The 22487-nt window shown below is 37.7% G+C and overlaps 1 protein-coding gene across 4 annotated transcripts in view; it reads right to left on the minus strand.

Annotated features, from left to right (window-relative positions):
• Window positions 1–2362: 2362 nt before the first annotated feature.
• prpf39 (PRP39 pre-mRNA processing factor 39 homolog (yeast)) overlaps window positions 2363–22487 on the minus strand; it is a 28858-nt gene continuing 8733 nt past the window's right edge. The window contains exons 5-14 of one of the 4 annotated variants that reach the window (XM_059959517.1): window positions 20721–20888; window positions 19873–20035; window positions 17817–17924; window positions 14161–14325; window positions 13469–13595; window positions 13048–13316; window positions 10930–11114; window positions 8480–8554; window positions 6580–6697; window positions 2363–2835 (exon numbers count right to left, since the gene is read on the minus strand). In XM_059959517.1, coding sequence (XP_059815500.1) covers window positions 2779–2835; window positions 6580–6697; window positions 8480–8554; window positions 10930–11114; window positions 13048–13316; window positions 13469–13595; window positions 14161–14325; window positions 17817–17924; window positions 19873–20035; window positions 20721–20888 — 1435 coding nt within the window. In that variant the 3' untranslated portion in view covers window positions 2363–2778. Of the gene's footprint in view, window positions 2836–6579; window positions 6698–8479; window positions 8555–10929; window positions 11327–11434; window positions 11518–13047; window positions 13317–13468; window positions 13596–14160; window positions 14326–17816; window positions 17925–19872; window positions 20036–20720; window positions 20889–22487 lie in introns of those variants that run through there. The other 3 variants (XM_059959525.1, XM_059959521.1, XM_059959531.1) reach the window with 3 other exon arrangements.

Here is a 22487-nt window from a genome sequence, read left to right on the forward strand (position 1 = left end):
ATTCTGGGCTTCAACTACTAAGAGGTAATAAGGATGAAAGAATAGTTTTCTTTCATCAGTAAAAAAAATTATTGCGAAGAAATGTGTATTAAATTTCACAGGAATCAGAACATGATTTACAACTTCTATCATGTGCTGTAACCTATTTTCAGCTGACCTTTACAGAGAAATTTTGGATTAAACTTTCTCTTAACAATTGTAGGGTTACTTTGGCTATGGCTTAAGTATGCCACAATGGAACAAATCTAGCAAAGTTACTTTAAGACCTTTTCCTTATTACCTTCTTGTGCAATTGGACCCTTGATTTGCTAACTTGCAGACACGAGAGAGTTTGGAATGGCAAAACATCTCCACAATCTCCACCGGTAGAGCTCCTGCTCTACTTGCTTTATACTTTTCACTGAGGCTAGTCACAGCTCCAATGCCAATACTGTACTGTTGTATGCCAAATCAAAGGTGGTGACCAATCGGCATGTAGAGGGGAGATTGAAAATCTGGCTGCATGGTGCCACAACAACCACCTTTCACTCAATGTCAACAAGAACAAGGAGCTGGTTATTGACCTCAGGAGGAGGAAACCAGAGGTCTATGAGCCAGTCCTCATTGGGGAATCAGAGGTGAAGAGAGCCAGCAACTTTAAATTTATCAGATTTATCATTTCAGGGGAATTGTCCTGGGCTGAGCATGCAAGTGCAATTAAGAAGAAGGCATGGCAGTGTCTCTGCTTGGAAGCTTGCAAAGATTTGGCATGACATATAAAAGTTTGACAAACTTTGATAGATGTGTGGCGACTGGCTACATCACATCCTGGTATGGAAACACCAATGCCCTTGAATGGAAAAGCCTTCAAAAATTAGTGGATACAGCCCATTCCATCACGGTTAAGGCCTTCTCCACCAGTTAGCACATCTGGACTGAGCGCTGTCACAGGAAAGCAGCATCCATCAAAGATCCCCACCACCACCCTGGCCATGTTCTCCTCTCGATGCAGCCATCAGGAAAGTGGTACAGGAACCTCAGGACCCACACCAACCAGGTGCATGAACAGTTATTACCCTACAACTCTCAGGCTCCTGAACCGGTGGGGATAACTTCACTCACCCCATCACTGAACTGTTCCCACAACTAATGAACTCACTTGCAAGGATTCTTCATCTCACATTCTCAATATTTATTGCTTATTTATTATTTTTTCTTTTGTAATTGCAGATTTGCACATTGGTTATTTGTTCATCCAGTCGGGTGTAATCTTTCATTGATTCTATGTTTCTTGAATTTTCTGAATATACCAACAAGAAAACAAACCTCAGGGTTATATATGGTGACATACAGTATATGTACTTTGATAATAAATTTACTTTGAACATCAAATACAATACTGATATAGTAATACAACCAATTTCCATTAAGAAAAGCCATTTGATTCAAATAATCGCATGCTTCCAGAACAGAGTGACCGTACCTACCCCAAAAATAATTCCCTTAAATCCACAGGCTTACCCTGTTTTGATCCTGAAAATCCATGGTAACTATTGTTTACCTGATAGCCTATGACTAAGAAAAAAAAATTCTGGTGTTCACCATAAATTTATTATACTGAGGCTTAAAATGGCACATTTGTATGAACATTTTGTGATACTGCTAGCAGATTATAGCTATTAGAAATCCCTTTAATAAAACTGATCTGAAAATTGCATTGACGAGGAAATCTGCAGATGCTGGAAATTCAAACAACAACACACACAAAATGCTGGTGGAACACAGCAGGCCAGGCAGCATCTATAAGGAGAAGCACTGTTGATGTTTCCGGCCGAGACTCTTCGTCAGGACTAACCGAAAGGAAAGATAGTAAGAGATTTGAAAGTCGTGGGGGGAGGGGGAAATGTGAAATGATAGGAGAAGACCGGAGGGGGTGGGATGAAGCTAAGAGCTGGAAAGGTGATTGGCGAAAGTGATACAGAGCTGGAGAAGGGAAAGGATCATGGGACGGGAGGCCTCAGGAGAAAGAAAGGGGGTGGGGGAAGCACCAGAGGGAGATGGAGAACAGGTAAACAACTAAATATGTCAGGGATGGGGTAAGAAGGGGAGGAGGGACATTAATGGAAGTTAGTGAAGTCAATGTTCATGCCATCAGGTTGGAGGCTATCCAGCCGGTATATAAGGTGTTGTTCCTCCAACATGAATTTGGATTCATTTTGACAATTGCATTGAACTGGTTTTACAAAAAGCATGTTTAATTTTGAACAAAGTAGTCTAAAGTAGTTAGGAAATATCCGCAATATCCCATTGCTTACTAAGTTTAAGATGACTAATAACATTCACGAAACAACTGACACTTATGCATGAAAAGTCAAGACTCCCAGATGTGCAATGATACTTTAATTTAATCCAAAAAGAAAATACTTCTTTGAAGTTAACCTCTTAGAATTACAAGTACACTAGTGTACTTTGAAATTAATTACACATTTTCTCAGCAACTTTCCAAAAATTTACGTTAGCACAAAATTGTCAATTAAGAAACTATACCAGTGGTATTCTGTAACACTTTAAAGATGTTTCCCCTATTAACAAATTAAAGGAGAATTTAAAAAAAACTTCCAAAAAGATTCATTTATGTGAATACAAACAATGCCTGACCTCCAGTATTTTGCATTAAACATTTTCCCCAGCTTTATTCATTGAAAAAAATAATTCCACAATTTTGGGTGACATCTGTTAAAATGCAGTATTCTTAAACAAAAAGAGAAATTCTTCATGCCCATAGTAAATACCAGAAAATTATGTAGAAGGTGGTGGATAATACTGCCCATAGTTCCAGGGTGTTTGATAATTGTACTGTTGGAGAAGAAAACAAAAACTGGTTAAATATTTAGCAACAGAAATTTGTAAACAATCTTTTTTCCCTGAAATGACAATCAAAAATAGATTGGCGGCCGTTCCAGTTTGTGCTTCCAATATGAAATTTAGCTATTCCAATCAAAATCAACATTCAACTGTACACAAGTCTATTTGAAATGTCAATGTTGGAGCACTAACTTTTGATAAGGAACCCTAATATTCTAATAATATTTTATCATCTCCCACACAATATCTATTTGTATTAAATGAGAGGAAGCTTTTAAATGCTAAGCAAGTAAGAGACAGGGCAGTCAGCTTAAGCAGATGGGATACTGGTTATGGCCCACCATATCTGAATGGTGTCAAGCCTACAGTTGCATTCAAGATAAGCTTTTTTGTCACATGTACATTGAAACATATAGCCAGCCGCAATACTTGCTTCAAATCAAGTCAATGACAATTGTCCTGGGCAGGCTGCAAGTGTTGCCACACTTCCAGCACTAACATAGCATGCCCACAACTCACTAACCCTGACCATACATCTTTGGCATGTTGGAGGAAACTGGAGAAATATGGTGAAACCTATTCAGTCATGGGAAGAACTTACAAACTTCTTACAGGTACTGGTGGAATTGAACCCTGATCAGTGATCGTTAGCACTGGTTACACTAACCACTATGCTATCATACTGTCCTGCCACTCATCTAGAACCACATACTTCTAATCTGCAGCTTGTAAGTATTTAGAAAGCCAACAAATTACAAGTTGACACAAAATTACCAGCTTTGACTTCTAATTATGACAATGACCGGTTGGGATTGAGTTTTAAATCAGTGGTAATCCCTGCTAGATGTCGATGGGGAATTGGGCACATTAACAGGGAATGATGTTGTAGGCGACTTGTCTGTGCAATCATCCCTTGCGATGCACAAGTTCACATACAACTTGCGTTGCATTTGCATTGTCTGATGAAGTGTAATTAGAACTGAACACTGAACTCAGCCATAAACCCTTGCTTTGGAATAGATGGAGATGGCCGCTGTTGAATCAAAACTAAAGACAGATAATGTTAGATGCTGCTCCGAGGCATTCCTCAACAAAACCTTATTAAAGGTGAATCAAACAAAAATTAAAGCTGATACCTCTGCTTTAAAAGATTTTATGAGATTGAAATGGTTCATTTAACAGCTGCAAGTTTTAAGTGCTTCCATCACCTCTTTTGCATTCAGTTGCCGATAAGTTGGACTTCAAAGATGACATGATATTCATAGAGTGTTAATCTCACAGAAACAGCGTTCATGTTTTTTTTCTATCTCAGCTCATACTACCCCAAGATGCTTGTGGTCATTCAGAGTAAATACAAAAATACACAATAGAATCAAAGCAAAATTACACAAAGATGGCATGCAACTACTGTGCAAAAGACAACCAATTAGAAGAACAAAATATTAATAAAGCAACAATAAATAACAACGAGAATATGAATTGTGGAATTCTTGAAAATTAGTCCAAAGGTTCTGGAATCAGTTCAATGTTGGGGTGAGGAGAAGTTTTCTACTCTGGTTCAGGTGACATAACTGTTCCTGAACCTGGTGGTGTATGTCCTTCCTGATGACAGCAGTGACAAGAGAGCATGGTCTGGGTGGTGGTGGTGGGTGGGTGGTCATTGATATTGGATGCTACCTTCCTGCACAGTGCTCCTTATGGATGTGGTAGTGGGGGGGGGGCTTCACCAATGATGAATGGGGTATGTCCACTATTTATAGACACCCAGCGATTTTTTTGTGTACAATTCAATTTATGAACTTCTGTAAAAATGGCACTGGCTCACAAGCTTTCTACAAGGCTTTGGAGTACCTGACAACTGCAATACATACCGCAGGCTGCTGATTGAGTATAGCACAGCATTAAGCACCACAATCCCCTTTGAGCTCATCAATAAGCTTTAAAACCTGGGTCTCTGTATCTTTCTCTACAACTCAATCTCTGCCTTAACATTCATCAGAAAACAACAGCCTGTGTGAATCGATAATAATAACACCTCTTAACTGACAATCAACAAAGGCACAAAGACACATGCTTAGCCCACTGCTCTACTCTCTCTATTCATGACTGAGAGGTTACACACAGCTCAAACACCATTTATAAATCTGCCAAAACCACTGATGGCAGAATCTCATAGCACCAAGGAAGCATGCAGAAGTGAACTTGAATAGACTCTGCGGGGAAGTCAGGAAAGCATTCACCAGTCCTCCTTGACAGATCAGCCGTGAAAAGGATGAGTAACTCCAGGTTCCTGGGCAACACAGTAGTGCAGCAGCTAGTGTGACCCTATTACAGTTGGAGTTCAGAGTTCAATTCCGGCATCCTCTGCAGGAGGTTTGTACATCCTCACCGTGAAAATGTGGGTTTTCTCCCACAGTCCAAAGGCGTACTGGTTAGTAGGTTAACTTGTCGTTGTAAGTAGTCTGTGATTAAACAAGGGTTAAATTGGTGGGCTGTTGGGTGCTGGACTAGAAAGGCTGCTCCGCACTATACTGTATCTGTAAATAACCAACTCACAGGACCTATTTTTGGCCCAACACATTGTGGCAATTACGAAGGCAGCTATAATTCATTAGAAGTTTGATAAAATCTGTTGTCACCAAAGACTCTAGCAAATTTCTACTGATGTGCAGTGGAAAACATTCCGACTGGTTCCACCACTGCCTTGTATGAAGGCTCCAATATGCAGCACTGAAAGAAGCTGCAGAGGATTGAGGACTAAGCTGGCTCCATCTAGAGCACAGCCCTCCCCAAAAGATAGCAACTTCAAAAGCTGGTACCTTGGGCAGCTGACATCCATCATTAGGGATCCTTTCTATCTGGGACATGAACTCTTATCATTACTACCATTAGGGACAAGTACCGTAGGGACATAATGTTTTAGGAACAGTTTCTTCGCCTCCGCCATCAAATTTCTGAAAAGTCCACAGATCAATGAACACCACCTCGCTTTTCCTCTTTCAATCTATTTATTTTTGAACCTCTCTGTCATAAATTTAGTTTTTAATGATCCGCACTGCACTGCTGTCACAAAACAACAGCTTTCAAGACACATGTCAGTGATAATGAGCCTGATTCCTATTCTGTTACCCAAGGCTGACCTTTCTTATAAACCCAGAATTGATTACTTGGCTTGATGGAAGGTATGTGGCAGATCACAAATTGTTTTATGTATACAATTTTGCAGCTGCTGATCTTTTAATCTTTTAGATTTCCCATTAACGTGACAAAATGCCCATTTCCTCAATATGAAAACAGAATTAGGTCTTTGTAACATTATTAAAGACAAACAAAAGGCTAACATTTAGATTATCAAGACTCAAAATTTGCATGTCATCTGAAGCCATAAAATATCACAAGCATGATCATCTCCCCAACCTTACTGAAGTTGACAACTGGAATCCAAATTCTTGAGGGTCTGTTGAGCAAGTTGAATACCAGTTTTATTTTTTAATGGGAGATTGGCATCAATGTGTGTAAAATCAATGTCTGACTTGGTCTGTGGGACAGCTGTCACTGCTCTGTCACCAATTATCAGAGGTTAGAAAGAATAGCTAAATTCAAGACAATATTTCTTTTTCAGAATTGCAGCAATACAAGTATTAATAAAATATTACACTGGATAAAGAAATGTAATGATCTTTCTATGCCAAAAATTAGTTCCTTAGCAATTTAATTTGATCAGAGATTACCCACCTGATACCAAGCATTATAGTTATATGCAGCTGAATTAGCCTGCAAGTCCCCACTCATCAGCTGGGTAGAGTCCAATGTTGCATCAGTTCTTTGCTTTTTTTCCTCTGGTTCCTCTGACCTGTTAAATTTAGACAAATGAGCAAAGATATTTGCCATGAAAATTTGGAATTAAATGTTATATTTACATGTTCAAAGATTACAAGAATACATTCTAAGATAAGATTAGGGAGATCTATTTAATCAGTTTTACAAAGTGTTGTACAGTAAACTGGTGCAAAAAGTTGAGCACGTGGGATCCAAATTTCTAGATGTACCATGGAGAGCACTCTGACTGGTTGCATCATCGTTTGGTATGGAGGTGTCAATGCACAGGACTGTAAGAGGTTGTTGTGGACTTAGCTCCATCACAGAGACAAGCCCCGAAACACAGAGGAAATCTTCAAAAGACAGTGCCTCAATAAAGGCAGCAACCATCATTAAGGACATGCCCTCTTCTCATTAATACATTTGGTGAGGAGATTCAGGAGATTGAAGACTACGTTTTAGAAACAACTTATTCCCATCTCATCAGATTTCAGAACGGTGATGATATGAGAATTGAATAGTAGAGAGTGAAAAATATGATGAAAGTAAATGAAGGGACCTGACAGAAATTTGGGTGGAGCCATGGCAGATCCAGATAATTTAATCCAGAAAAACCTGAGTCAAAGCATTATGGTAATTCAAAAACAAACAGGATGTGCACAGTAAGTGGCAGAAAACTCAGTATGATAGACGGATAGGAAACCTTGAAGTACAAGTTCACAGCTCCCTGAAAATGGCAACATAAGTGAAAAGGGTAGTGAAGGTGTCATTCAGCAGGCTTGCCTTTTTAGGCCATGGCAATGAGTATCAAATCTGGGATATCAGGTTCCAGATAAACAAAACAGTGGTCAGTCAACTCCTTAACTATTGTATACCGCTCTCGTTGCCAAACTACTGGAACAATGTGGTAGCATCAGCAAAAACGCGGAAGAGAGTCAGGATAACATTGCCTGGAAATGATGGCTTTAAGTCGCTGGAATGTAGAGGGGGTGGAGAAAGCGAGGTCTAAACCAGGAGGTCATAGGTTTAAGGGAGAAATTTAAAGGAGATCCAAGGGTGGTGAATATCTGGAATGAGCTCTCAGAGGAAAATACAAACATTTAAAAAAACATATGGACAGATACTTGGAGAGGAAAAGAGAAGAGGGATATGATGTAATGAGAGCAAATAGAATTAAAATCAACATAAATCAGTCAGCATGGATGAGTTGAGCCAAAAAGACCCCCTTCGTTGCTGCACAACTCTATGACTTTATTAGAATCTTATTAGACTGGGCAAGTTAAACACCTTTTTTATATTTGTACTCAGGTTAGAAAATAAGCAAAAAATCAAAACCTTTCATTGGTGGCCTCAGAACTTACAGCCTGATGGCTCTCTTTTCTAGTCTATATTCCACTGCCTAACCAAAATCTGTCATCATTTAAGACATAGGGTTCAATTCTCACTATCTAAATGTGCATCAAAAGGCGCTTAGTTCATTCTTTCTACAGCTACTGCTGAATCCACTGAGTTCTTCCAACAGGTTGTTCGCTTTTTCAGATTCCAGCTTCAGCATTTTCATGTCTCTGAAGAACTAGATGCTCTGTACACCACTCACACGGAGCATTTCAGCCAAGGGCAATTCTTGTTTCGAAAATTGTCTGATGATGCCTTTATGATGAGAAAATCAGTGATAACACCAAAAGAATTCCCTTAGGAAAGAGATGATTCAACTAACACAATCAGAACAACTGTATGTCACTAATATTTTGGATTCCTAAATCAACTTTAATCTATTGCTATTTAAGTATTTTCATGGGAGAAAAACAATACTTGCCCATTTTCCGCTTTTCTTTTCAAGGACTCCTGATCTTTTAAAAGCTGTTGATGATCATCATAAGCCACCATGAGTCTGGGAAATAGAAAACAATTAATGCCTGTTCCAAGACAAAGGAGATCTTAAAAAGTATTTTGTTCAAACAGATCAAAGACTGCCACTAATGTTATTCCAGGAGAAGGAATTAAGACAAATACTTGTTTCTTGAAAATTGACACTTACTTCAAAATGCTCCAGTAACATATAATAACCATATTTAATGCTCACGTGAAGATTGTGCCCAGGGTAGGAGATCTTTATTTTATGTTTGCTATCAAAAGCAGGGTATAACAGCACATACAGTACCTATAAAAACTATTCACCCCCCTTTTAAGTTTATGTTTTTCTGTTTTACAACTTTGAATCACAGTGGATTTAATTTGGCTTTTTTTTTGACACAGATCAATAGAAAAGACTCTTTCATGTCAAAGAGAAAACAAATTACTACAAATTGGTTTTAATTTATTACAGTCATGAAACATAAAATAATTGATAAGTATTCACCACCTTCAAGTCAGTATATAGCAGATGCCCTTTGGCAGCAATTACAGCCTTGAGTCTATGTGGATAGATCCCTATCAGCTTTGCACATCTTGACACTGCAATTTTTCTCTATTCTCCTTCAAAAAACTGCTTGAGCTCTGTCAGATTCCACTGGGATTGTGAGTGAGTAGCCCTTTTCAAGTCCAGCCACAAATTCTTAATTGGATTGAGGTCTGGACTCTGACATGGCCACTCCTGGACACTAATTCTGTTGTTCTTAAGCCATTCCTGTGTAGCTTTGGCTTTATGCTTAGGACCATTGTCTTGCTGGAAAACAAATTTTCTCCCAAGTCACAGTTCTCTTGCAGACCACATTAGGTTTTCCTCCAGGATTTCCCTGTATTTTGCTGCATTCATTTTACTCTCTACCTTCACAAGCTTTACAGGGCCTGCTGCAATGAAGCAGGATGCAGCTACCATCATGCTTTGCGGTAGAGATGGTGTGTTTTTGATAAGGTGCGGTGTTTGGCTTATGCCAACAAAAGCATTTAGTCTTAATGGCCAAAAAGCTCAATTTTGGTTTCATAAGACCATAGAACCTCTTTCCAGTTGATTTCCAAGTTTCCCCACAAGCCTCAGGTAAATTCTAGTTGAGATCTCATGTGAGTTTTTATTTCAACAGTGGCTTTCTCTTTGCCCATAAAGCTGTGACTGGTAGAGCAACAGTTGTTGTATGCACAGTTTCTTCCATCTCAGCCATTGAAGCTTGTTACTCCTCCAGATTTGTCATAGGTCTCTTGGTGGCCTCCCACACTCGTCATTCAGTTTTTGAGGACAGCCTGCTCCAGGCAGATTTACAGCTGTCATATTCTTTCCGTTTCTTGATGATTGACTTAACTGTACTCTAAGGGATATTCAGAGACTTGGAAATTTTCTTGTATCTATCTCCTGACTTGTGCTTTTCAATAAGCTTTTCAAGAAGTTGCTTGGAATGTTCTTTCTCTCTTGATGGTGTAGATTTTGCTGTGGTACTGACTCCCCAGTAGTTAGACCTTTCAGATACAGGTGCATTTTTATTACATTCAATTGAAACACCTTGACTGCACACGATGTTCTCCATTTAACTAACCGCGTGACTTATGAACCATCGATGATTTGGTGTGTTATTTTGAAGGGGATCAATTATTTTGTGTTTTAAACTTCAGACCGCTTTGTAGAGATCTGTTTTCACTTTGACAAAGTCTTTTTCTGTTGATCAGTGTAAAAAAAAAGCCAAATTAAATCCACTGTGATTCAATGTTATAAAACAATAAAACATAAAACCTTCTGGGGCGGGGGGGGAGGTGGTGAATACTTCTTACAGGCACTATATGAGCTCTTGTCACCGTGGATTCTGACTCAGTTCTCATGTTGTATATTGTATGCTATCACAAACATGGAATGTGGATCGAAGTGAATCACATGTCAGGATATCAATCTAATCTTTAAAATGAATTAAACAGTAAACAGAATGATGCATCAACATTACTGTTTGATAACATTCTATCTCCATAGTCTTACTTCTCACAAAAGGAATTACTAATTAACAGCCATTCAATGACATTTTCCCCAGTTCTGCAAAATATTCAAGAATTCACCTATAAAAACTCGAATTTTATATTCGAGTAAAAAAAATTATATTCGATGTAAAAAAAAATCCTTGGATTTTGGATTAGAGGGAGAGAAAATACTCATAACATCAGTATAAACGTGAAAATTTGTCCAAAATGCTACATTCTTCAAATGAACATTCTTCTAATGTTTGAGTCTTTTTAAAAACAGAAAAAATTTGAAGAAAACGAACATATTCACACAGTTCACCACTAAGCACATGGATTTAAAACTACATTATGTTTCACAATGCTCATAGAAATAAAACTAGAAGTAACCTTTTCACATCTGAGCCAAAGTCTTCCAAAAATTCCACTTTTCGCTGGGAGAAGGCAATCCTTGTTTCAATAGGCAATGCGCTATTTACAGCAATGTCAAATGCATTCAAAATGTTTTCTTCATTCAGTTTGAGGTCTGAATTATATTCAAGTTCCAACAAATTCAAATACAGTTTGGGGCTTTCCTAAAAATCAAAACAAATCATCCAGCATTATCCAAATAATTTCAACATACAAAATACTACCTAGTTAAAATATGGCAATACTTATTTCATAGAAACTAAACGACTACATTTAATTGTTCAGCTCCCAAGTCAGAATCCCGAGTTGGATTCCCAGTCTTGTCAACAATTTGCACTTGGGCTTCCATGGAGAAGTTGCATTCGTCTTAGTCAGCCTGGAGAATGGGAGGGAAAATAAAAATCAGCACTTTTTTGAAAATACACATCCTGAACTGGTGGACTGTGGCAATTTTTTGTCACAGGATGGGAGTAAGAGAACATACCCAGCTGTACACAGCATGGTATATAGTAGTAGAATAAAGTCATTACAGATGATCCAATGGGTCAAAATACTGTAGAAGGTAATCTGAAAATACACAGGAATGGCGAAAGTGAAAGCTCAAGAAAATATATTTGTTCAAATTGTCCACAAATGTGTTAATTAAAAAGACCAATTCCTAGAGAAATGCTCCACATTAAGATTGAAACATTTAACTAGATTTTTATCTAACACATAAGTTCATACTAAATTCTGCAGAAGGCATAACATTCACTATTAATAATGCTGCTGATTACAATAATGGCTTTTAAAACATTAAGATATTACAATAGTTTTATTCTTGATTTTACTGTTACGCATATTTTCACAGAGGAGTAAATTGGAAATGTACTGAGTACAGTAACTGAACTCAAGGAACAGACCTAGCCTGGCAATTTGAGAAAGTCTCCATAGTTTGTCCCTCTTCATGCAACAATACATTCTCAGGTTTGGGTGATAATCAGGTTCAGGAGTAGTTATTACTCCTCAACCATTCACTTGTCTTCATCACTGAACACAACTTATGGAATCACTTTCAAAGACTCTTCATCTCAAGTTTTCGATATTGATTGCTCTTTTTTTGCCTTTGTATTCACAGTTTGTTATCTTTTGCACATTCTGTTGTCTGCCCTGTTGGGTGCAGGCTTTAATTGATTCTATTATGGTTATTGGATTTACTAAGTATGCCTGCAAGAAAACGAGTCTCAGAGTTGTATATGGTGACGTGTATGTACATTACTTCAATAAATTTACTTTGAACTTTATTAAAATCCAATAGTGATTAAAAACAATGCTGACATTTCACAGTATGATTAACCATACTTGTCTTTACAGAAGCATTCATACTGGTATAATATTTGAATTTGAACAGCACATTTTTTCTCACTAGCAATTCAATGTCTTGGTTGGGGGAGAGTAATGCGATTACCTCACAAATAAAATAAGTGGGCTTAAAACATATCCGTCATTAAACTGAGATAAGGAGATAATTGTCTGGGGATTGTGGAGAGAACATGGGAAAATAGATAAAAGCCAAGCAAAAGAAACTTTATATTTTAGAAATAACTCTGAAATGGCGTCATTCCAATATGTTTTTCAGTGATGGAGTTAAACATACTGCATGTTTGCCCATAAATCCAACTAATTAACAGTTCAGTGATTCAATTCAAATACAAGATAATCATTCTTGCTCCATGACACAACTGTATTTAGTACATTCTTTGCTCTTTGTAGTGTTCACCTTTTCTCGCAGCATTCGCTTGTAGTGATGAAATAGCCTCAATATGAAAAGACCCTCATTAGTTTTGAAAGTAATGTAATTGGTTTAGAAAGCAAATGAGTTATAGCTGTATTTTTCACAAGGAGCTGGCTAAAATATTTTGCTAATTTAAAATTTTATATTAGAGTTATATTTACAAGTTTATTAAAATCAGTGTTATTCTATTAATACAGAATATTTCCAGACATGTAAAGTGCTTCTCAACTTCACCAGAACTGAAATTTACAACTCTGCTCCACTAGCTTGTTTGCAGTTGTATGGGCTTTAAAAGTTTGAGTTCCAGATAACTTAATTCATACCTTATCAAAGTCTATTGCTTCCACTAGAACCTTCCTGGCCTTTGGAAGACTCTTCTGTACTTTGAATAAAAGACGAGCCAACTTCACAGCATAGAAAGATGCCTCATTGGGTGTTTTACTGTTTTTAATGGCATCCTGCAGCAGAAACTCTGCTTCATCAATATTTCCATGACGGCGTTCTAGACTCACTCGCCTTAGGCGGACCATGGCTAATCCTGGCACTGATTCTTCTAATGCTTTCAAGATTCGCCTTGCTTCATTAATGTTCCCTGTGAACAGAAATACCAAAAAATCCTTAAAATTAGGCTTGGCAATGTATCACAACTATCATTTTGTTAAGTTATACCAATCCTGTTACTACAAGGATTTCCTTCCAATGAAATGTAATGGAATAGCTGATGTGGGAATTATAGCAGCTTACCTTGTTGTTCCTCAAAAGCAGCCCATAGTAAGTGAACCATTGGTTTCTTTGAAAGATGAACTGTGCATGCTCTGCTAAAAACATGTCTTACACCTTCATTGCTGTGGTTCTCCATATATTTGGCATACTGAAAGAATATCAGAAAGCTCGTAAATAATTTTCATTGTGATTCAAATTAAAGATTGTGTTAAAAGCCTGTATTTTGCTTTAGAATGTAATTAGTCAGAAGTAAATAACAGCTCCTTTTGTTGAAAGGTAATGGTCTATCAAATTCAAATTTCAACTCCAAGACCAAATTTTGGACGATATAACATTTATTTGAACATTAGTAATAAAGGCCTTACAAATTATAGCACGTCTCATAAATTAAGGACGTTGAGTCACAACATTCAGCAGGTACATTTAATAATCTTAACATCTGCGGAAACCCAAGCCAATTCATTGACTATATTTAAAGCGAAGGTTGATGGGTTTGAGATTCGTCGGGACATCAAAGGCTACGTATGGAGAGAAGGCAGGAGAATGCGGTTGAAAGGGATAATAAAGCAGCCATGGTGGAGCAGATTTGATGGGCCAAATAGCCCAATTCTGGTTCTATGTCTTAAGTTCTAATTGAGATTATAAAAAATAATTTCAAAATAATTGAGTAAAAATAGCAGCATATTGAATAAGATTAAAATACCGACACTTACTTTTATCCAGAAGTCTTCATAAAGGGCACAAGCAACAAGGCACCTCTCGAACAAAACTACTACTCGTTCAAGAGTTCCATTTTCTATCTCAAAGTCGAGGTAATCTTTCCAGTTTTTTAGCTGTGCTTTCTCCAGCGGCTTCACATGAAAGTAAGGACGTTTAATCTATCACATAAAGAAACTCTTTTTAAAAAAAGTTTAACCAACATAAAATTTGGATCTAGCTAGTCCACAATTTAAAAACAATTCAGCAAATGAAGCATGAATTGATAATTTCCCTCACAGGAATAATTATCTCATTCCATGTTTTTGCAATTTAATTTTTTCCCTTTTTTTTAAAACAGGTTAGGTAGTAGAGGTAAAAAGTGAAAATGTTTTAACTTTCAAATCAATGACTTTCCATTGGTTTCTGATACAAACCACAAAATGTTAAACTTGTTGTTGAACATGCTACTTGGCCTGTCCTGGTCTTAGCATATCAATGTCACAACCAATAAAGCTCAGTCACCACTCTACTTCTTCAGGAGGACAAAGAAATGTGTTATGTTTCTATCAACTCTTACAAATTTTTAATCATGCACCAGTGAAAGCATTTTACCTTGATGCATTATGGCTTGGTGTTATTTATTTAATGACAGTGTGGAGTAGGCCCTCTGAGCCACGCTGCCCAGCAATCCACCAATTTAACCCTAGCCTAATCACAGGACAATTTACAATGACCAATTGACCAGCCAATCAGTACATCTTTGGAATGTGGGAGGAAACTGGAGCTCCTGGAGGAAACACATGCGGTCACTGGGAAAATGTACAAGGACAGCTTTTACTCTGCTGTTAACATACTCTAAATGACCTCTGTATGATGTGGATTCTTGACTAACATTCTACCTCATGATCTTGCCCTCTATTCAGCAGCACTGCACTTTCTGAGGCATTTACATTTTATTCTGCACTGTTTTACTTGTTCTATTTCAATGTGCTATGCAATGATTTGATCTGTTTCAACAGATGGCAAGACAAGTTTTTCCACTGTGTTTTTGGTATGTGGCACTAATAAACTAATACCAATACCACCAAGCCCATTCTAGCCGTCCAAGAGGTTTAGCAAACTAACAATTTTTCTATTAAAACTGAATAATAAACCTATTTGACACTTAATGAAATGGCTTTTTTAAATACACATAATCCTCTTCTACATTTGTCTATCTTTCATTACAATCCAAACACCATATATAATCTATATACTTTTCAAGTACAGAATTGGATCTAAAAAATAGCATTTCTTCAACGACTTGCTAATGGCACCTATTTTATAGATAGAAATTTATTCACAAACAAAGCAAACTGTATGATTAACTTCCTTGCTATGTTCTCCTTCATGAATTGAGTAAAATATTTTCCAGATCATTGGCACAAATATCAATTTCTTTATGTATATTATGGCATTGGAAACAGTCCAAAAGAGATTACACAAGATAATATCTGGAATGATAAACTCATTATCACATGGCTCAAGAAATTATATCTATATTTCTTGAAGGTTTAGAAAATGAGGGGTGGTTTATTGAAACAGGTTCCTTAGTGTGCAGCACAAAGTAGATGCCTATACTGTATCAAACATCAGAGATTTAAAGGCTCTAGGAAACTGGCACAAAAGAGGAGTTAGGGGTAGATGAAGGCAGAGCTGGACTGAGGGACCCAGTAGTCAACTCCTTGCCTGTTTTCTTATGTTCTTATCCCTTCCATAGAATCATGGAAAATTATAGTTAGAGGTGCCATTGTTTCTTTAAACACAATGTGCAAGTGACTGAACAAAATGTGAGACTATGTTTAAAACATATAGTGGCCTTTTTATGGTGAACACAGCTGTTGTGATATAATAGTAAGCAGTACCAAATTCAGAAGTACTTTGAAAATTATGAGATCTAAAATGCTTTAAAATGAAAGGCAGAAGAATCACACAAAAGACTAAACAGAACAGATGACTGTTGAAGGATTGAATGCATGTTGCCTTTGCTTGGCAAAACAGCTTAATCTTGTCATGTGCTGTATGAAATGTTTCTATTCAAAACAAAGGAAAACAAAACCAGTAAACATCAGTCAGTTAATCTAATGTTTGTGTTGGAAACAAATGCTGGAGACTTCTGAAATAATTTAAAAAACTGTACAGAAATATGCAGAGTTGTTGCCCACTTGCATATCTGTACAGGCAATCTCTAGGTTACAACAGTTTTTCATTCCTGAGAACAATTTGTAAAGTGAATGTCTGTAAGTTGGAAATAAACAGGTGATGAGTGAGCTGATACAGGAAGAGCAGACAAATCATGTATGAGTAACCTAGGGGGATGTGTAATCCAGTAATACGAGTAGAGTATAAAAATGTAATAAAAAACAGTTCTCATTTATGAGTAAAAATATACACATATCAGTTGGGCAGATGGCAAAGTGTTTAATATGACTATAGAATGATTTGATGAACAACTGTGAATTAAAGACTACAAGGATGTAGAAAAGGATCCACAGCAGATGCCATCTCCCTGGCCCTACACTCATATCTGGAGCATCTGAAGAGTAAAGATACCTACATTAGACTACAACTCTGCCTTTAATTCTATAATTCCAAGCAAGCTCACCTCCAAACTCCAAGAGCTGGAATTTAATACCTCCTTTTGCAACTGGATCCTTGACTTAATGAATTCAATCAGTAAAGATAGGCCGCAACACCTACACAATGATTATCCTCAACACTGGCGCCCCAAAAAGCTGTACCCTTAGCCTTCTCCACTCGCTATACAATTATGACCACATGGCCAGCTACCTGCAAGTTTGCAGATTATACCACCATAGTGGGTCATATCTCAAATGATGAGTCTGAGTACTGGAAGGAGATGAGAGAGCCTACTGACATGACAATTTTCCCTCAATGTCAGCAAAGCAGAAGAACTTGTTATTGACTTCAGGAAAGGATGAGGTACATATACTTCTGTTTACATTGAAGGTGCTAAAGAGCTTCAAGTTCCTAGATGAGAACATAGCCGATAACCTGTCCTGGACCAACCACATAGACATCATGGCCAAGAAAGAGGACCAATGACTCCAGGGCCAAGGACTGGAGGCCCAGAGTCAGCCTGTCTTGGGGTTGAAGGCCTGTGTATGTGAGAGGATGGATGGAAGGCTGAGAAACAGGCTTTGTTTTGCTGTTATCATCTTGTTTTGCTCTGTTGTCATTCTGTTGAATATTGTGGGCATGCTATGTTGGTGTTGGAATGTGGAGACACTTGATGGTTGACCCCAAGCACATCTTTGATGTGCTGGTTATTAATAAAAACCACACATTTTAATGCATGCTTTGATGTACATATGATAAATTGTATCAAAACATCTGTTGTTATCATTGTTCTTAAGAGTACAAAACATTGATGTACAAAACTTTGAGTTTGGGAGACTACCAAGAGGCTTTCCAACAGCATGTCTGCTTGTCGTAACATCCATCAGTTTCTCCAGCGACTTAGTCACAGTTACAACAATTAGTCTTTCTTTTCACCTCAAATTTATGCTTGAAAAATCTTAGAAATCTTCCAGACAATACAACTTATAGATGCTAAGAAATATTAGTTAACTTGCTTTTGTTACTATTTAGTTCTGTTAAAAATACTTACTCCTTCCTCAAATGCCCATCTTCGGCTAACTTCATTTTCATTATGATTATATATTTCCTGACGAACTTCAATAATCCTATGGCGCATATTTTCTATTTCAGAAACAATCTAAAAAGGAGTATAAGAAATTCTCAAACTTAAAACACTGAAAACCAACCTTAAAGAGATTAAATGAGGTAGAAAGGAAGCATACAATTCCACATTCTGTAAACATTCATGAAATCTGAAGACCAGTTTAATAATCTATGGACAGCTACACAAATGCAGAATCTCTAAGCGATGTGCATAATAAATAAATTGAAATAAAGAGAAAATGAACAAAAAAACAACAAAAATATGGGGCGAAAAGATAAAAACAGAAAATGGGGTATTTTAAGTGAAAAGTAATAAAAAAGTTGAAGTGTGTAAAGAGAGGAAAGAAGCATAAGAATACAAGAGTATCAGCCCATTGACTCCTTAATGTTACTTTGTCATTTACCATCCTAGTAAACTTTCCTGCATTGCTGCTTTTGTTTATATCCATATATATACACACACTAACACCACCTCCAAAGCCGCCTTGGACTCACAGATGAGGAAATTTCTTCTCATTTGTACTGTTAGGCTGGTTTGTGACCCTGATTCCAGACACAGACAATAGAAAATCTGGAGATCCTGGAAACAAAAGTAATGTGCACAAAATGCTGGGGGAACTCAGCAGGCCAGGCAACATCCACAGTAACCAGACCAAGTGTCGGGTCGAGACCCCTTCATCTGTCCTGATGAAAAGTCTCAGCCTGAACCATCAACTGTTTGCTCTTTTCCATAGATGCTGCCTGGCCTGCTAGTTCTAGGCACCCCAGCCAGAGGAAATATTAACTATGTAACCCACCAAGCTGTGAAAGAATGTCTGTTTTACTGGGACTTCCTCTCATTCTTCCAATTATTCTAGTCCAGTTCGCTCAATCTTTCCTCAGAATACAAACCCAGAATCCCAGGAATCAATCTGTTGAACCTTTGTTGCAGCATTCCATCTATCATAAAAAATTCCTTACTAGCAATGTTCGACCTAGCAACAATATGCCAAGTGTAGTCTCACCAGGACCCTGGATAACTGCAACAATGTACTCTAAATGTATTTAAGGCCAACATACAATTTGGCTTGTTGTACCTGCATGTTAACCATCAGTGAATAAGGCAAAAAACAGGTTTCCAATATGAGAGTGTAGAAGGTTGAGGGCGGACTTGATAGAGGTATTTAAAATTATGAGGGGGATAGATAGAGTTGACTTGGACAGGCTTTTTCCATTGACAGGTAGGGGAGATTCAAACAAGAGGACGTGAGTTGAGACTTAGGGGGCAAAAGTTTAAGGGTAACATGAGGGGGAATTTCTTTACTCAGAGTGGTAGCTGTGTGGAATGAGCTTCCAGTAGAAGTTGTAGAGGCAGGTTCAGTATGGTCATTTAAAGCAAAATTGGATAGGTATATGGACAGGAAAGGAATGGAGGGTTATGGGCTGAGTGCGGGTCAGTGGGATTAGGTGAGATTAAGCGTTCAGCACGGTAGAGAAGGACCGAGATGGCCTGTTTCCGAGCAGTAATTGTTATATGGTTATATGGAGTGTACAAGGATATCCCTTTGGAACAGAAATGAGGAAGAATTTCTTTAGTCAGAGGGTGGTAAATCTGTGGAATTCATTGCTACTGACGACAGTGGAAGCCAAGTCATTTGGTGTATTTAAGGCAGAGATAGACAGATTCTTGATCAGTCAGGGCATCAAAGGTTATAAGGAGAGGGCAGATTTGACAGGCCAAATGGCCTACTTCCACTCTTATGTCTATGGTTTAGATTTGGGTGCCTCACAACACCAATAGCATTTCAAATAGAACTGGAGTCAAGGATCCTGGGGTCAGATGGCTAAGGTAGCACAACAGAACTTTGGGGGGATAAAAACTACTAGAACAAGTTTATGACTATTTAATTAATGTCTAACAATGTGTTAGTTACATTCATGCATTTGAAAATTCTCAAAGTTATCCAAAACATTCAGACTAATTGCTATGTAGTTCACATTACTTGAGCAGGATCATTTATGTCAATTGCAGCTGCTGGATTGCTTCTTGGAGTACCATCACTGTCAAAGTGTTCATTTGTGGACGCCAGCTCATGTCGCAGTTTAATAAAATCCTCTGGAGAGATTAAATCTTTTGGCAGGTGATTCTGAACATGCTCTCTAAACCTGAAAAACAGCAGCAACATTTACACTGTGGCTATCTCCAAAAAATAAGCCTTTTTATTACCAGACAAAAAGTTAGGAAAGAAAGTTCCAGTTTGTAATACAAAATATTGGGATAAACTATAGGAGATTTCCTACCCTGAGGATTCAGTTTATTGTGAATTTCACATTTAATCCTTTGTTGAATGTAGTATAATTTATGCATAAAAATAAAAATAAACTATTACAATTTTTAATTTACTAAGAATATGGAGAATTAAAAAAAATATTTTGAAGTTTACCACAGCTCTTGAATTTAATTTCTTAATGATTTTTGCAGATGTTATCAGTCATGAAACAAAGGAATTTAAAAATTGAAACTGTTGTTATGTGAAATCGTTTGGCACTCAGGAACAGCCCAACATAATACAACAGTGTCCACAACAATAAAATTCTAACATAGATAAACTGCAACAAAAAGCCATTAAAAAGATGGAATCTGTGCCAGCGGCTTCTTTAAATTTTGTCTGCCAGGACGGAAGAGTCCACTTTCCATATGTAACTAACAAACATTGCTCCTATTTCCCATTTCTATATTTTTGTTATTACTCTGGCATTTATTTTCATTTCTCAAAAAGGAATATTTTCAATAGCAGGAATTCATTTAAAGTATAAATATGAATGGTTTTCAGTTTTAATTCTACCTTACCTTTGGAAGTGATGACTGTAGAGCTGTGTTGGAATACCAAGAATACGATCATAAATTGCTGTCACCTCTTGCAGATTTCCTCTGTCATTTTCCCAGTTAATGTAGGTTTCCCACAATCTATCTGAACGAAAGTCAGTTCCTGCAGCTAACACTGCATGTTCAAACACACTGCAAGAACACAGAAGAAATTATTAAGTTTGTTGCCGTAACCATAAGTTTCCACATGCCTGTATTTTTTTGAAGAGCCTAATTGATGCATCTTTATGGTCAAAATACATTGAATTAAAGTTTCAGCAACCACTTGTGCTCATTTTAGAAATACTTCAGAAGCAAGTATTGCCTATAATTCTGACTACAGCCCAAGTATAAATTCATCACCTTCTGTTGGTTGTGCTGACTGGCAAGACTGAAGAGGATCATAGAATAAAGCTATGTTATAATTGAGAAGTTTAAATATTTATAAAAAAGGAATTGACTACTGTACTGCTCTCTATCAGAAATATTCCTCAATATCTTCTCAAAGCCGTTTTCATTAATTAAATCACATTACTCATGGGTGGTGACAGACAACTTTACAATTTTATTTTATTAGGCCCAGATACTAACAATAAAACTATGCCATGGTCTGTAATGCCTATTCCTTTGGCACTCTACTCAAAATACCAGTCTATCTCTTAATCTCTGCAATCTCATTCCCACCATCACCATTAGGGTTAGGGTTAGGGTTAGGGTTAGACCCAAGAGACAACTTCTTTACATAGGATACTGAGCACCTAGAACAAGCTGCCAGACTCAAAGTTTGTGGATGATATGAAGATAAGTGGAAGGATATAGTGCTGAGGCAGCAATGCGATTGCAGCAGGACTTAGAAAATTGGAAGAATGGGCAAAAATGTGGCAGATGGAATAGTTTTGGTAAGTATATCATAATGAAGGAGAAGGTTCAAACTTCAGAGTTGCAGATGAACTTAGGAGTCCTCGTGCAAGTCTGTGCTAAGGAAGGCAAAAGCAATGTTGGCATTCATCAAGGGGAATATAATATAAAAGCAAGGAGATAATGCTGAGCCGTTACAAGACACTGGTCAAGTTGCACTTGGGAGTATTGCCAACAGCTTTGGGCCTCATTTCAGAAAGGATATGCTGTCATCCGAGGAGATTCACAAGGATGATTCTGGAAGCTCTGGGCCTAGACTCAGTGGAAGTTAAGAGAATACGTGGGGATCTCATTGAAACCTTTCAAATGTTGGAAGGATGAGAAAGGGTGGATGTGGAGAGGATGCTTCCTACGGTGGGAGTATCCAGAACTACAGCACACAGCCTCAAAATTGAGGAGGTGACCTTTCAGAGCAGAAGTAAGAGGAAGGTTTTTTTAAGCCAGAGAGTAGTGAATCTGTGGAATGTTCTGCCACAGATGCAGTGGGGGCTAAGTCAGTGGATATATTTAAGGTGGAAGCTGATATTTTCCTGATCAGTCAGGGCAGCAAAGGATATTGTGCGAATGCAGGTGTGTGGAGTTGAGTGGGATCTGGGATTAGCCATGATGGAATGGTGGAGCAGACTTGATGGGCTGAATGGCCTAATTTTGCTCCTATGTCTTATTGTCTTATGAAGTGGGTGAGGTAGGTATAATTGCAACATTTAAGAGGCATTTGGACAGCAACACGGAGGAGAGGGGTGAGAAGGTTATGAGCCAAACGTGGGCAAATGGGACAAACAGGTGGATCAGTTGGGCCGACCTCTTTCAATGACATAATAAGACCTCTACGTA

This window comes from Hypanus sabinus, chromosome 2, assembly GCF_030144855.1.
Source record: "Hypanus sabinus isolate sHypSab1 chromosome 2, sHypSab1.hap1, whole genome shotgun sequence".
Lineage (NCBI taxonomy): Eukaryota > Metazoa > Chordata > Chondrichthyes > Myliobatiformes > Dasyatidae > Hypanus > Hypanus sabinus.